Source organism: Trichoderma atroviride, chromosome 2 (genome assembly GCF_020647795.1).
Source record: "Trichoderma atroviride chromosome 2, complete sequence".
NCBI classification, from domain to species: domain Eukaryota; kingdom Fungi; phylum Ascomycota; class Sordariomycetes; order Hypocreales; family Hypocreaceae; genus Trichoderma; species Trichoderma atroviride.
In genome coordinates this window covers 4,351,587-4,366,639 of record NC_089401.1, presented here as the reverse complement: position 1 = coordinate 4,366,639, position 15,053 = coordinate 4,351,587, and the positions used below count along the sequence as shown (strand labels likewise).

At 52.4% G+C, this 15,053-nt stretch overlaps 4 protein-coding genes across 4 annotated transcripts; 3 read left to right on the top strand and 1 right to left on the bottom strand.

Moving 5' to 3' along the window:
• Positions 1 to 1,379: 1,379 nt before the first annotated feature.
• Positions 1,380 to 2,216, top strand: TrAtP1_004238 (uncharacterized protein; the record flags this gene model as incomplete). The annotated part of the gene is made up of 1 exon (XM_066112223.1): positions 1,380 to 2,216. One exon carries the CDS (start codon positions 1,380 to 1,382, stop codon positions 2,214 to 2,216), a length of 837 nt encoding a protein of 278 aa, XP_065968306.1.
• A 402-nt stretch (positions 2,217 to 2,618) lies between these two features.
• Positions 2,619 to 6,901, bottom strand: TrAtP1_004237 (uncharacterized protein). The gene has a single exon (XM_066112222.1). It carries the CDS (start codon positions 6,365 to 6,367, stop codon positions 3,431 to 3,433), a length of 2,937 nt encoding a protein of 978 aa, XP_065968305.1. The 5' UTR covers positions 6,368 to 6,901; the 3' UTR covers positions 2,619 to 3,430.
• Positions 6,902 to 11,365: 4,464 nt separating this feature from the next.
• TrAtP1_004236 (uncharacterized protein) lies at positions 11,366 to 11,875 on the top strand (the record flags this gene model as incomplete). Its single annotated transcript, XM_014083828.2, has 3 exons — positions 11,366 to 11,438; positions 11,508 to 11,653; positions 11,735 to 11,875. 3 exons carry the CDS (start codon positions 11,366 to 11,368, stop codon positions 11,873 to 11,875), a joined length of 360 nt encoding a protein of 119 aa, XP_013939303.1.
• Positions 11,876 to 12,819: 944 nt separating this feature from the next.
• TrAtP1_004235 (uncharacterized protein) lies at positions 12,820 to 14,827 on the top strand. Its single transcript, XM_066112221.1, has 2 exons — positions 12,820 to 13,193; positions 13,297 to 14,827. The coding sequence occupies exons 1-2, from the start codon at positions 12,838 to 12,840 to the stop codon at positions 13,949 to 13,951; spliced, it is 1,011 nt and encodes a 336-aa protein (XP_065968304.1). The 5' UTR covers positions 12,820 to 12,837; the 3' UTR covers positions 13,952 to 14,827.
• Positions 14,828 to 15,053: the final 226 nt, after the last annotated feature.

Here is a 15,053-nt window from a genome sequence, read left to right as displayed (position 1 = left end):
AGCACTACGGAGGTTGAAATCTGGGGTGTGGCGTAGTCTGTGGCGCAGGAGACAGAGGCAAGCTTGTATTCACAGGCTTACAAGTAGCGAAACAGCTATTGTATTCGTAAATTTGGCTTTCTGTCAACCTTTTGCGGGGGATTGGAGAGTTATCCAGCACTGCAGCTATCAATAGCAAAAGCTAATACTGCTTCTACTGCTGCTACTGCTGCTACTACCTGTATTGCTAGTGCTAACATGGTGTAGATTACAATTGCACCTCGTTAAGCTACAGCTGGGATGTTGGATAACTTTTCAATGTTTCGTCTTTTAAATGTATCACCAAGTCAAAGTACAGCTACTACTTGACATTATCTGCAAGTATCACGTATTGAGATCTGCACTTTGTCCCCTCGCTTCCACTAGCAATATTCCCACTCCTTGTATTTTCCCGCTGACTGTCCTCGTATTGGCATTTAATCGAACTTGGCCAGCTTATTCCCACGGATTGCTGCGCCACCTTCTTTTTCTCGCCCTACTTGGCTGTTTCAGGGCCCTTTTCCAGCAAGTTACTCGCCCCCCTTGTACTCCGTACGAAATACCGCCTCACTGTGAACAAGAATAAACAGAGAGGAAACCACAGGAAAAAAGTCGCTCTAAATTACCGGCCCCCCCTCCAGCCACCCGATTTTCCAGCGGTCAAGGCGCTTGTCCTTTTCTCCAGCGGACGATTCTCAATCCTTCTCCACTTTGCGGCCGTCTTTGAAGCTCTTCAGCTGCACCTCATCGCTGCATCCTGCATCCCGCCCTGCTGCACGGATGTCCGTAGGAGAAGCTCCAAGTGGGCAAAAGTGGGAAAACAAGATAGAGAGGGTGGCACAGAAGCCAGATCGTAGACAAGGTAGAGAAACAGGGAAGCGAAAAAAAAGTACCGTCTGTGCCTTGCATACAACGTAGGGATTGATTAGATTGGTTGGGGTCTGCTTTTAATTATTCTCTTACTGTTTACAGTAAAGCTGGTTGCCATAGCTAAGCTGAGCCCTTGCCTTGCTTTTGCTACAGGCCGGGACTTGTTCTTTCGGCGTATTGCTCTGCGACTCTGTTTGCTACAACCACCTCTTCTCAACCGCGTTGATATTCCCAAGCGAGCGCCCGCTTCGAGCAGCGACAGACGATCCCGTCTCTTGTCTTGGTCTTGATCAACCAGTGCTCTCGTTATAGCGCAGCAGCAGCAACAAAGCTCAATGCGCTCAACCCTCAGCTGAGCGCCGCCCGCTTCCTGAAACAGCATCAACTTTGTCAATTCTCAACTTGCTTTGCCTGTTTGCTTTATCCATTACAGTCTCGCATATCCTCATAAAACAAACAACCCTCGACCTCTCTCCTGATTGCCATCCATCATGGGCTCTTCAGGCCTCTTCGGCGACGCCGTCAGTCAAAGCGGCCGCTCGTCTCGTCACCACACAACCAGCCGCCGCCACAGCCACAAGAAACGTCGCTCTCGTTCCGAGTCGCGCTCGCCGCCGCCGCGCTCCCGATCAAGATCCGGGTCCAGATCCAGGTCCAGGTCCCCCCCGGAGCCGCGGCTCTGGCTTCTTTGGCGGCGAGGGCAGCAGCTACCGCAAGAACAATGGCTCGCGCGGCTCGTTCTTTGGCCTGGGCGGCAACAACAGCCGCTCCAGCCTGTTTGGAAACCGTATGTGTGCCCTGTTTTGATGATGTACCATCTATGCAATAGTATCGTAGCTGACAATGAAATCGCTTCAGGCCGCCCTTCGTACTATAAGCGCTCTCCCCGCGAGGGCTTCCTGCAGCGCTGCCTCAAGCAGCTCAAGCGCCTCCTCCGCGACCTCCAGCACTACGCCAAGCGCCACCCGTGGAAGGTCTTCTTCCTCGTCATCGTGCCTCTCGTCACCGGCGGTGCCCTGACGGCGCTGCTCGCGCGCTTCGGCCTCCGCATCCCGCCGTCCATCGAGCGCATGCTGGGCGTGGCCAAACGCGCCGCTACTGGCGATCCTTTTACCGCCGTCAACGACGCCGTCCGCATGGCTGGCGAGTACGGCAACGGCACCGGCAGCAACGCCGTCCAGTCGTATGTTCGTGGCAGTCGCGTCGAGCGCGGTCGCAGCGGCGATATGCGATGGGAGCGCAAGGCCTACTACGATGACATTGAGCGAGAAAGCCGCGGCGGTTTGGTCGAGGGTATCCGCAACGGCGTGTCCAGGTTCTTTTCATAAAAGGAAAACGTTTGTTAAGACACCTGCGAGAATAATCCACATGAGCACTGGATTTTTGATGATGCGTCAATGTGCTCACGACGGCGTGGCGCTGGAAAAGGCTTGAGGCTTTTTTTTTGTGTTTCGCATATGACTGGATACGATGCTTTTCTTCTGATACTCCCATTTTCTTCCATTCTATCTCTCTCCTTATGATGTGTTACGGCTTTATGACTATTCTTTTTTTGTGTATACGACATGACTATACAAGACGAGATGATGTTTCCGAAATATTTATATCCATATTCTGTTGATAGTTACCTAGATATCTCAGCGCCTACAATTACAAATCATATTACTTAGTCTTTACCATATGTCAAATCATCCAGAAAAAAAAGGCCATCAAAATGTGAAAGTAAATATAAAAAAAAAAATTTCTTATTTCGCTCAAATCGAGCACCTCTCAATTCAACTAAATAAAAAAACTGCAATGAATTATTTTTTTTGGGTAAAAAAAATAACACATACTCCGTGAAAAAAAAAAAGCATCCCTTATCCGCGGCCAAAATTCGAGAAACCTCCTTTTTTCGAATCAAAAGTTATAAGGCCCCGTTCCCTTTAAATATGGCTTTATATATCCATCCGGTTGTACTTTTCTCGACTGACGAGAGTTTTTTCCCCCTTGGATTCAGAGAAAGAATCACAAAAGAAAAGAACAAAGAAAACAAATTTCGACATACACAGCATCGAGGAACCTTCCCCGTTCCCAATCCGCCAGACGTCCAAAAGGAAATGAAAAAAAAAAAAAAATGGAAGAGTCCAATTGTACTCATCACGCAAAAGCAAGGTTCATGCTTATCATCAAACGCTCAATCCCTGGTTGTACCGGCTGTATAAAGTGACAGCTCTCTTGTAGCTCAATGTGAAGAAATAGCAGCATCATAATCCTCATAAAATTTGCTTTCAAGGGAAATTATTTCTCAACTATCATCAGCTGGCTTCAAGATGTTTTCAACTGTGTTCCATGAACAAAAAAAAAACGCAAGCACATGACCTCGAAAAATTTCAGTAGGTCCAGCATCCATGAGGCATAAGCGGAAAAAAAGATTATTTTTTTTTGTGAAAGCATGCGCTACATAGAATACATATAAGTTCGTCAAAGCAGCATCTTAATAATGGGTAGACGCTGCTTTGTAATTCTTCGTCCCCTGTCGCCTCCCTCTGTATTGAAAAACTCAAGCAGTCATATCTTCTTTGGCTTTCTCCTCTTTGACTTTGTCTTCTTTGCTTGGCTTCCAGAATTGCATCATCCGTCCCAGCCGTTTGGTCTTGCTGTGCTTCGACTTTCTCGATTCTGGCTCATTATCTAAAGTCACTTCCATGGAAAGCTTGCTTCTCTCACCATGAGAGCTGCTAATGAGTCGACTGAGACTCGCCAGGCTCGAGCGTCTGCGTCCGAATGGGGCTGACATGGACACTGGACGCTGGTCGCGAGAAGGTCCAAGTTGGCGAGGTCGTGGTACAGGAATGAAGGTGCTGTCACGGGTCATGGCTGAGTGGCTTGATGCGAGTGATGGGGCGTCGTAGTCCATTGAAATCCTGACTTCTGGTCCCGGCTCTCCCATAAGCAGAGAGTGGAAGCTGTCGTCAGTGATGGATGAGGGTGCGGTGGAAATGCGTTGCGCATCAACCGACATTGGCGATCGAGGAGAAGGATGAGAGGAAGAGATATAGCTGGCCGAGTAAGGGCTGAGCGGTGTGCCGCTTGCACTAGGGAGAACCAGAGGATCATCAACCGGCAGGTCAGCGGTGACAGGAACCTGCCTTGGGGAGGGGGCTGAGGGTGCTCCCGAGTCGACAGAATCTCTGCGGCCTTGGAACACTGGGGCTCGGAAAAAAGTGAAATCTTCCTCTGTGATGGTTTCGTCTTGAAGTGAGGCCAGAGAGGCCTCAGCCCGTACTGCGTATAGGCTTGAATATTCACCCTCAACCAGTCCAGCGCTTCCGCGTCGCATTTTGCCCAGCGCCTTGTCACTGGGGCCGAGGAAGGGCTCCTGCGGGACAGGTGTGATGGCAGGGGGTGTGACTTCGCCGTCAGATTCTTCGCTGACTTCTTCGCTGGTTTCCAGCTCTGATTTGGCGTTACCCTTTCCAATTTCGTCCTCTTCATCCTCTTCAAACACATCAGCCATGGTTGAGCTGCTGCCGAATCGGTGAATAGTGGAGCGGAAATCAAAGGGCGGGAGATCAGGAGCCGATTCGGCACGTCGGTGGTAATGCATGCCAGGACCACTGAATCCCTTCAACCCTTGAGCACTGTGGAGGCGCCTTCTGCTGCCCGGAGTACCTGCAGCGCGCTGAGCAGCCTCCCACTCGGCATTGTAAGACAGAGGGGTATTGAAAGGACCAAGTGCAGCGTCCAAGTCAATCATGGGATAAGACATATCATCTGAAGACCGCTTCGGTGGCTCTGGCTGCTCAGGTAGGGATGGAGATTCCGTGATGCTTATGGTGGGCGGCTCGAGAGGAAGCTGGCCAATGTCCCTTTCGGGCTCATCCTCTTCCTCGTCGTCCAAGTGGGACACGGAGGCGGGAGGAGTTGGTGGCCGGACGACGTGTGATTTGCCACGCTTCTTGTGGCTCTTCAACGGCAGAATCGAACCAGCCCAGCCCTTGGCTTTCTTCTCCTTCTCCTTTTCCTTTTCCCCCCCTTCTTTTTCCTTTTCTTTCTCCCTTTCTTTCTCCTTCCCCTTTTCCTTCTTCTCCTTCTTCTTCCTCTTCTTATCACTCTTTTTGCCTCCCTTCTTAGACTTTGCAGGGAGGGCTTCTGTCGTCTCTAGTGATGATGCCGATCCGCGGTCAGAGCATGAAATGCCATCAATAGGTCGGGGCGTGGAACTTGAAGAGCTGGAAGTGCTTGGTCGCCTCTTCATGGGGGAGCCAGAAGCAAACGCATCCAAGCCAAAGAAAGACCAACGTTTGGCGGGTTTGGTCGGAGTGGACACATTCGACTCTATACCATCAGCATCGACAATGTTGACAAGGGCGGGAATCGAGTTTCGGCGGCGGGGAGAAGTTGGTGGCTCATCTGGCATCTGGAGCTCTGCTGTACGCTCTAAAATAGCGCCTGCTGTGCTTGGCCTTGACTCATAGGGTTCGCCAGTCGGAGTCCGCAGCAGGGAGTTGGAGCCGTCGCGCCCACTGAGCGATGAAATCGATATAAGTGAAGAGACGCTGCCGGATCCTGAATGGCCTGGTCGTGCTGTGACAGTGCTGGACGTTTCATTCGAGACAAGTGAGAGCGGCCGTGGAATGAATTCCAAGGTATCTGAAAATCCAACTCTCGCGCGCATGTTAGGCTTAGCCATCTTGAAGTGTTCTTCAGGGGTGGCTTTGGATGCTTTGGGGCTGCCTGTGTTTCTATTGTCTTGGCCCAGTCGCACGGGCTCTGGCAGGGGGAAGTCTGAGCCAATGTTTGGTAAATCGTCTTTCCGGCTGAACATCGTGGGGCTGTTGGGGGCGCTGTTCCCCTGATTGAATGAGCCAATGGCTGGTGGCGCGAAGAGTATAGGGAGATCAGTCGCTGGGATAGTAGCAGACATGCCTCGACGGTGTCCTCTGCGCGGTGGTGGCTGGAGAGTGGGCACCTTCATGTCAAACTCGTTCTTTGGCGGGCTGGTGCTCATGACAGCAATGGTGCTTCCCTCACGGAGGCGGCCGCCAACAAATTCGCTGCCGCCTCTTCGATGTCCATGACCCATTGGCCGGTTAGAAGATGCAGCAGCGGGCTGAGCTGGGGGCTGAGCAGAGCTTGGAGAATGCGGTGGACTGAGAAAGCTGTGTGGTTTTGGGGGAAGAGAGGCGCCGGGGTTGAAGCTGAACGCTGGCAGCGCAGCGTGTCGAGGGTCAGAGCCATCTACAGCAATGCTAAGGGATCTCGTGTGCATCTCCACCGCAGATAGAGGCCGTCTCCGCTTCGTTGTCGGATCATGGAGGGCGGATGAAGGCGACGCCGGGGGAAACGCGAAATGGGGGTTGGGCGGAGGAAGTGTGCCATGGTGAGACGCAGTCGTGTCGTCCAAGGAAGCAAGATAGTCGACAGGCCCATCAATGTGGTGGACTGACGAAGCAACGGCTGCTCGCTCGGGGCTGTAGAGTGCGGTTGCCATCATTGCTTCCGGCGGTAAATTGGCATTAGCATCGACGAACGACTAGATTGCAGGCAGGTTGGACCATAGGGAGGGCGTGAGTGTGGCCTGGTGACTGGTGTTTCTTTTTTTTTTCGGTCTTTTGATGGTTTAATCTTGTATTTGTCGTCTTCCTTCTTCTCCTCCTTCTCCGATCCGTCTGAAAAGTACAATGGTGATATAAAACAAGCCGAAGCGAAAAGTAAGATTTGGATTAAATGTTTGAGTCTATAGAGAAATGAGCGGCCAGTTCAGTTCACAGACGGAGGCTGCGTCCAGAAGTTGGCGATGCGTACCAGCGTATCAACGGCGGCTCGAATGATGGCGGCAAAGATGAGAGATGTGTCGCGGAATAAAAGATGTGAAGAGAATCGAAGGAAAAATGCAATGCTGAAGAAGATCAAGTTCAAAAATCGGGGCAAATGAGTGGACGGCCAAAACCAAGCAACAGCTCGAGTCAAAAGAGCGTCGCTGGAATTGCACCAAAGGTGGTTAAAGTTTTCGATGGCGCGGATAGAGAATTAGAAGGAAAGGAAATCTGGAGCGGAAGAAGAAGAGGAAGATTTGGGAGAATATGGGGGGGCGAGCCAAAAACTGGGCGCTACGCAACAGGGAAGTACAAGTACGAGCCTGCCAGCAGATCCCTGCCGCGGTGCCTGTCTTGCGCAAGGTACCTGCCGGTAGCCATACAGGCGCGAAGTACCCGAGCGCTGCAGGCACGGGGTATGAGCGCTAAAGGGCTCGCGGTCCCCACTGCCAAGTGCGGATTATTGTCTCTTGGACTCCGGCCGCCATCCCCCAGACATCTCAGCAGCCCCTTGCGAACTGTTCATGTACCGCTTGTACAGGCACGAGGGCAGGTACATGCGCGGCGCGGCGCCCGTACCAGTACCGACGGCAGCAGTACTGGCACACACACGGCGCCGTTAGTGCTCATTCAGTGGCAGAAAGTATCGCACAGATCAACTGCGGCGCGTTTGCCACCCCATTAAATGCCTCCTCCGGCCGAACGAACGCTCACTAGATGGCACCCGATGCTCAGCGCACCCACACAGTGCCCCAGGGCCAGCGACGGTGCGGGCCAGCGCCTAGCACGGCACTAGGCAGGCGTACATTAGCACGATTATACTGTACAAGTCAGAATAGTGCCCTGAGCCCCAGGCTGATCTATTCTAGGCATGCATCCATCTGGCCATCCCCAGCCGCCCTTCTGCCGCTGCCATTGGCGGATAGGGAGCCTGAATCTCGCAATGTCCCTGTCAGCCCTTTGCGTTGGTACCTGTCTGCGTCCTTGGCCGGCGGTCCTGTCAGAAGTACCTGGGTACCTTTCTGTTCAAAGCCCGTCCCCAGCACTGCCAAGACTCGTACACGTTTGCTGCTTTTGGCACTAGCCCAGGCCACCCGAAAGTCAAAGGCGGCCGCCGCCTTTTCCTGGTTTTGCACTCACGGGACTCTCCTCTTTGGACACAACCATCCAAGCGGGCACAGCCAAAAACAAGCTTGCATGCGAGATGCATGCATGGCGTGGCGGCCTTTCTGTAATACTATACCAAACTACTAATCCCAGGCTTCCCTCCAGTGCCCGAAACAACAAGCCTCTCGGTGTGCTACCCAGACAGCGGGAGTGCCTGTCAATCTGGACAAGCACCTGGCACATCGCTCTGATCTCGCAATCTGGACGCCAGGGCAACGACGCCGAGATCAGATATCACTACAAAGCGCTGCTGCTCGAGTGGAGGCAGCTTCACGGCCCCTCCGTCTGGCCTGGTCTGGCTCACTCGAGGTACTGTGCTGTAGGATTTCTGACAACACAGTGTCGGCCGTCCTGGCGAGGCCCCTTGCGTATCGAGATCACAAGGCAGCCATTGCACCGATTCGACGTGGCAGCCAGAGTTGGAAGCGAGGCCAACCGCAAATCGCCTTCCTATTGCTGCCGACTTGCATATGTGATAGATCCGACCAGGCGTTTACGAGCACGCTATTGATCCATGGGTAAATGGGCATCGCCTAGCACGGCTTGGGCTTGGGCTTCCTGCCGCGGTGATACTACTTGGAGGTATTGCTGCGTTGGTTCCCATCCGAGCTGACGATGTGTTTGCCCACGACGCCCTTCTTATTGCCTCCTCGTGACCATCCAGCTTGCCAGAAGGTGGCATAGAGATTGCAATTGAGCGCATGTACATGTACCTGCCCAGTGCCCGGCCGCGTTCACAGACCATCTTGTCTCTCATCTCAGATGCACAGGCTTTCCTTTTCTTCCATCTCCCTTGCATGAGACCCATAAGCTGAGCAGGGCAATCACCGGCCCTCACACGACGATTGCCTGTTCTCAGCCACCAGCCCCATCGGCAATCGACATTTGGATGCAAGACAGAAGGAGAGAAGCCCTCTCGTGAAGGTACCTCAGCCTCTGCCCTATCTGGCCGGGGACGAGTACAGGTACGGTGCGGCAGAGGGAACTGCTTGTACCTAGATTCATGCAGCACACACTCTCACAGGCTCCACAGACAGGGGCATACAGGCGCCAAAGAGGTCTGCATGCACAACAAATTACCCCGGCCCAACCAGAAACGCAAGCTCTGGCCGCGGCTGGGTGCAAGCTGCAGTCGATAATAAAAGCGTTTTGGCCTGCACCTATCCGAGGCCGCAATTGACACCTGCTTGGTATTCGGATAATCTGGACCCTCGCGCCTCAGCTTGCATCGGGCAAGCCCAGAGAAGCGGTCCGGCCATGTTCTCTCGCACTAATTGCTTCTTTTTCTTACTTGTTCAACTTCTCTCTGCCTTTTGGCACCGGCAACAACAGCCTGGCGACGGCCCGCCGGCCCTTTCGTGTTTCATGGCCTTGCTGCTGGGCCACGCCTCATCGGACCCGTATGAGACTGTAGTAGTAGCAGTGGTACCAAGAACTTGCGAGTGCTGCTCCATTGAGCGCAAGCACTCGTACCCCGTACTCCGTGTTCAATAAACAGGGACAGTGACATGCGATGTTTGTTCAAAACAGAAAGCCACGGGACTTTTCCTGTTTGACGCAGGATATGCAGGCTGACGGACATTTTAGACATTTTAGCCCTACTGGTGCTCAGCTGAACGCCGCATAAGACACTTGCTATGGCAATTTGCCAGTAAATGGCCCAGAAACACTGCCCTTTTTCCAGTGGGAGGCCGTTTGTCTAGCTCGCAAGGGGCCATGCTGCCCGTTCGAGTCTCCACCCTCATGCAGGGACCGTCCGTATCGTCATCCGAACTTCAACTTGAATGTCTCCCAGCACGAGAGCCAGCATCTCTTTTAAAATCGCCAGGGAGGGCTTGTAGTTTTTGCCGTGACAGATGCATCTGTGCCGTCCGCCAGACATGGGTTCTGAAGGGACAAATATGCGCCCCGTAAGCCCGCCCAAGCCGTTGACAGATGGATGACATCCATTCAATACTCCACGGCAACAGTACTTCAGCCGACGCTATAAGTGGTTCACGATGTCGGTTTTTTAGTGCACTCCATCGTATATAATCGACACGACGAGCACCACTGCTTTGATCTATTCTGCGCAGGCTAAGGAATACGGAGCGGAGCATGCTACCGAGAAACAAGTCCATCCTTTTGGTGGCAGTACCTGCATTGATGGACGTCCCCCCATGTATGATCGCAATTAAAATCGGTCTCAGCCTCGCTTAATATCGTGGACGACAAGGGAGTACGTGGCATAAACCCTTTTTTTACGCGCGTGTTGGGAAATGCGAGGGAATCCACCGATCGCCCAGCAAATGTATGAAGATGAACCTGGAGCCTGAAACAAGCAAAATTAAATATAGACATGTTGAGGACATACAAGTATTAACACGTCGTCGACCAGCGACGCTTTGTTCAAACATTGAGATGACCCCCTGTGTGTGCTCATCATTTTGCTGTACGGGATAAATGAACAGTAGCCAATGCGCTTATTAGATAGTCTCTAGGCCAAACGAGAGCAACGTTGAACACGCGTGTCCCGTATTCCCTTAAGAAATCAGTTTACCGCAAATCGAGACTTTTTAAGCAATGATCAACCAATGCTGCTTGCGTAGGCAAACTCATGTGCATGTTACGTCTAGAAGACTCGATCCGCCAATGTAGACACTACTTCGTAGCAGCAACTCCCTCCTCCTTGCAAAGACACACGCGACATCAGCTTATTCGGAGGAGCCTTTACCTGGCAAGGGAGACGGCCGCTCTCGTCTTCGTATCGATCGGGACGCTACGGATGCCCCTGCGTCTGCCGGATACCACCATTCTGCAGCGCAACACGGTTGACGGGGTCTCGTCCTGTCAATGTCTGCGTTGTCAAAGCCTGAGTGGCCGGCGACGCCTTGGAAGGGTGGACCGCGGCCTTCAGCTGTGAAAATTGTATCCGTCTACGGAGTAGAGGCCCGGTCCGCAGGCCGTCAGACGAACGACAACAATCCCAAGTAACCGTATGTACTGCTACTGGCACATATAGGTACCTACTAGAGTACTACCACCAGTAGTAGAGTCTTATGAGTATCCAAGAGCCAGGCGCGTGTCATTTGCTGCTGTGTAACCACCCGTGGTGAAATGAATGCAACCTGTTTCATTGGCACAATACGGGGTAAGCAGCCCAAGGCACCAGTTCCAGAAGCATTGCCCGCCGCGACTGCAGAATTATAGCGGAACCTGCCTGTAGGTACCGTACCGCGCCGCATGGCAGACGCCCTTCTTAGCTCAGCGTACTGCCAGTACTGGCGTCCTTCACAATCTGACGCCTACATGCTCCGGAGTACCTAATCAAGATCCAGGACCCTGGAGTGGAGAATACAGAAGCGCCATCAGTGTTCACCGCCTTGGCCCCGCATCTGCAGGTGTCTGGCGCCAAAAAAAAAAAAAAAAAAGTAGAAGGAAAAAAAAAAAAGCTTCACGAACCAGCGCGAGAAGCGAGAAGCTCAAACGTCACTTGATCTCCAGTTCACCAGGGATCCAGGCAAGACAAGATGTCCACAATGGAGGGATCAACAGACAAGGTGGCTGAAAAGTCGACAAAGCCGCTTGGCATGCGCAAAAACGGTATGCGCTGCCCAGCCTTGCGCTTCATTGTCAACAATGGCCCTTTGCTAACATTTTTGGGTCTACAAGGAAAACAATGGCATGCACCCAAGAAGGCATTTCGCCCGACTAGAGGCCTATCCTCCTACGAACAGCGGACGAAGGAGCGTGCCGCAATGGCCCAGATGAAAGCCAAGGAGAAGGAGCTGAAGCAGGAGAAAGAGGAAGAGCGCCAGGTATGTGGTGGTGATAACCTGTGTCTTTTTGAGAAGACGCTCTCTTTTCATCCCCGCCCACTTTACTCACAATATGCACAGCGTCGAATTCAAGCAATCAAAGACAAGCGCACAAGAAAGGAAGAGAAGGAACGATACGAGAAGTTGGCCGAGAAGATGCACCACAAGCGAGTGGAGCGACTGAAGCGCAAGGAGAAGCGAAACAAGCTCCTCAACTCATGAGGCAAAGCTACGCTCACGCCGAAGAAGGACATGGGAATACACTGCATCGGCAGCGTCATGCATATTCTTGCAAAGTGCTTACAATGGATACACGTTGCGGCACGGCCATGGAAGCAGCTCGCAGCTGGACGGGGGGTCGCAGCAACATCTCCTCACCGCCATCAACTTTGGCCACTCAGCCAGCACTCGTGGCAGTCTGCGTTCCTTACCTGGTGTCTTACTTTTTTTCATTCTGCAGCAAAATGGGGCCGGCTCTTGAGGGTGCGCTCTGCATGATGCCAGCATGGCCTTGTGCTTGGTTTGCCGAAACCAGAATTTGTGTGACTTTGCTGGGATTGCCTTGTTTTGAGCTGCGTTGGCTCTTGGTGGTCATGAACGAATAGGAACAGTTGGTATTGCATATACCCTGCATCTTATGTGCTGTTACCAAATGCCTTGGTAATGATGGTCATGGCTGGTAGTAGGTATATGCATGCTGATTTTTCCTCTTTTTTGAACATTTTTGGACATTTTGCATCGCATGGAGTTGGGAGGACATTGATACTACTGCGTATTTGCACAAGGTTTGAACGAACAAACCTGTAGAAATGACGATTTTCAAGCATAAGATGAGATAAATGGATTCAATTTCAACTTGAAACGACGCACACAAGCGAGGATTTGCAGATCTAGTGGAATTAATAGTACCAGTGTTCAATGACTTTGAATTATCTGCTGATATTGTTTTCATTTGGCGTTGCATTGCATTGCTGTATCAACTCTGTATTGCAGATTACAGTGTGTAGATTGCTACAGTCGCACCCGAGCCAAGCTGCGGCATGTGAATGCTTTGTCGTCATTCGTGTGCTGGCCTCGGCCCCACCTAATTGTTCCTGGCTCCGGCCGCATGTTCACATCAGCTTTTTGTGGATAATGCATGCATGCACGATGCTTGAACCAGAAAGGGGGTCCCCTTCTTACTCATGACGACCCGAAATCCGATGGAGCCTCCTCCAATCACGCTGCCGCCCGGGTCCAGGCGGCATCGCGTCCAGCGGTCGCTGACGGATGTCATCTTGACCAACAAACTCCACCGCGCGAGGACGCTGGATGATGCCGATATACCGTCGACACAGACGATGCGGCGCTCGATAGATGTACCGCGGTCGGAGGCCGTGACCCCGATCCTCAGCCCGATCCAGAGCCGGCGGGCGAGCCTGTTGTCGCCGTCCCTGGGCGAGGACAAGCTGGACCTGATCCGGGGCGTCAGGGACAAGGAGAAGCTCCAGGGCGAGCAAGAGAAGAAGAAGCAGAAGCAGAAGCTCTCTCCCAGCACCGAGTAAGACAAGGCATACTATAGACACACGCATCTTCTCCTTCTCCTTCACACACACTCGCGCGCACATATGCCTGCTATTTCGCATGCTAATTTATCTGTTCAGCGGTTTAAAGCAGTCTGTTGTCGACCTCCACAACTTCTCGGCCGAAGTCTCTCAACAAGTAGAGCAGATTCACCATGTACTGTTGGAAAAGACGAGCGGCCTGCAGGTCATGGTCAAGGCCCTAAAGGATCTTGCGCAGGCGTCGTGTGACCTTCAGGTGGGATTTGACAGGGCGACGCGAGAGCTCGAAACGGACATTACAAAGCAGATATACAACATCGGGCACTTTGATTCACAGAAATCCACCATCGATGCTCTACAGAGTCGCATAAACGAGGGAAGACAAAGCGTCAACGAGCTGGCAGCGCGGGTGGATAAGGTCCGGAAACTCGTCGAGGGCTGGGAGCGCGCAGATAGGGCGTGGCAGGAGAAGACGCGCAAACGGCTGAGAATCACCTGGGCGGCGCTCTCCCTTATCCTCTGCCTCGTTGCCCTTCTCTTTATGATTTTCAACTACAGCTCTCAGAACGCTGAACTGGACACGGGGCCGGCCCCTCGGAGCGTGTGGAGGAATACGACGCCAGAGCTCGGGATACATCATGACGCCAAGCAGAGTCTTCCCACAAGCAGGAGCAGCGACAGATCAGAGGCGAAGCTGGCATGGGAAGCACCACTAGCGGACGAGGAGCCATTGCGCATATTCGACGAACTGTAACCTGTCCAACGGAGACGTTGAATAGTCGGATTGTTTATCAACACTGTACGGAGCAACACCCGCCGTTCCGCACAGAAGTCATCGCACTGTTTTTCTTGCCCGCCGAGGCGTATAAGCGGCCAAGGCCCTTGTAGGCATCGGGTGAGGCTGCGCCATCAAGATTTACGTCAATAGCCCGGGACGGGAAACGCCCTTGACACGAGACCATTTGTCGGCATCACCGAGGACCGTTAGTCTAGCATATGCGGAGACGTAGCACTGCTTCGTGCACCTCCCGCTTCACTGCCACAGTGGAGCGAACCAGCCAAGCAGTGAGGGTCGTGCGCGTTGCTTCTCGGCCACTATTGCGGCGCGCTTAAAGCTGCTTTGCTATTGGACTTTGCAGCAGTTTCCTTTGAACAAAAGAGCTGAGCTCCTCTCTCTAAATGGGGACATTTTTGGTTTTTGAGGGCCACAGTTGGCTGGGGCGTGCAAAAGACACGAAAGCTCCTTGCCCAATTACATCTCTTACACGGCAGAGCCTCTTGTGAGGCCATCATGCAACGCCTCAAGATCAGTTCACTGTATGTGGGTATCTGAGGAGCGGTCAAGTCGGCCGTTTTCAAGGACAGGTTTTATTATACCGACTGCAAATCATTTGTCGATCGTCCCGGCGAGAAAAGCATGATTGGCATCTGGCTCAAGAGTCGGCGGTTTGAGAATTATTTTACTGTGGGGGGGATTAATAACACTACATGTTGCCCTCGGAGACGGTTTCATATGCACAGAAAGGGTAATTTCATATAGGGATTTCTTTAGGGTGAGGCTGGTTATAGAAGTTTTGTATAATAGGCGTGGTCGGCATATAGCTGTAAATACAATGCACATATTCATATTACTTGAAGAAGAAGTAATGCAGTACTCCGCAGGATCTGCCCTTTGAAAGGATATCCGGTCCTATGTCGGCCGTTTTAAGACATGATCCTATGTCACTCAGGTACCTGGAACAGAAAACCGAGGGATTCCTGGCCAGATACAAGTCTCTTTGTCGTTGGTCAAGCTGTCACTTGGCGCCAAGCATCGCGGCTTGTCCGGTCAACCGGCATACTTTTTCACACAGCCA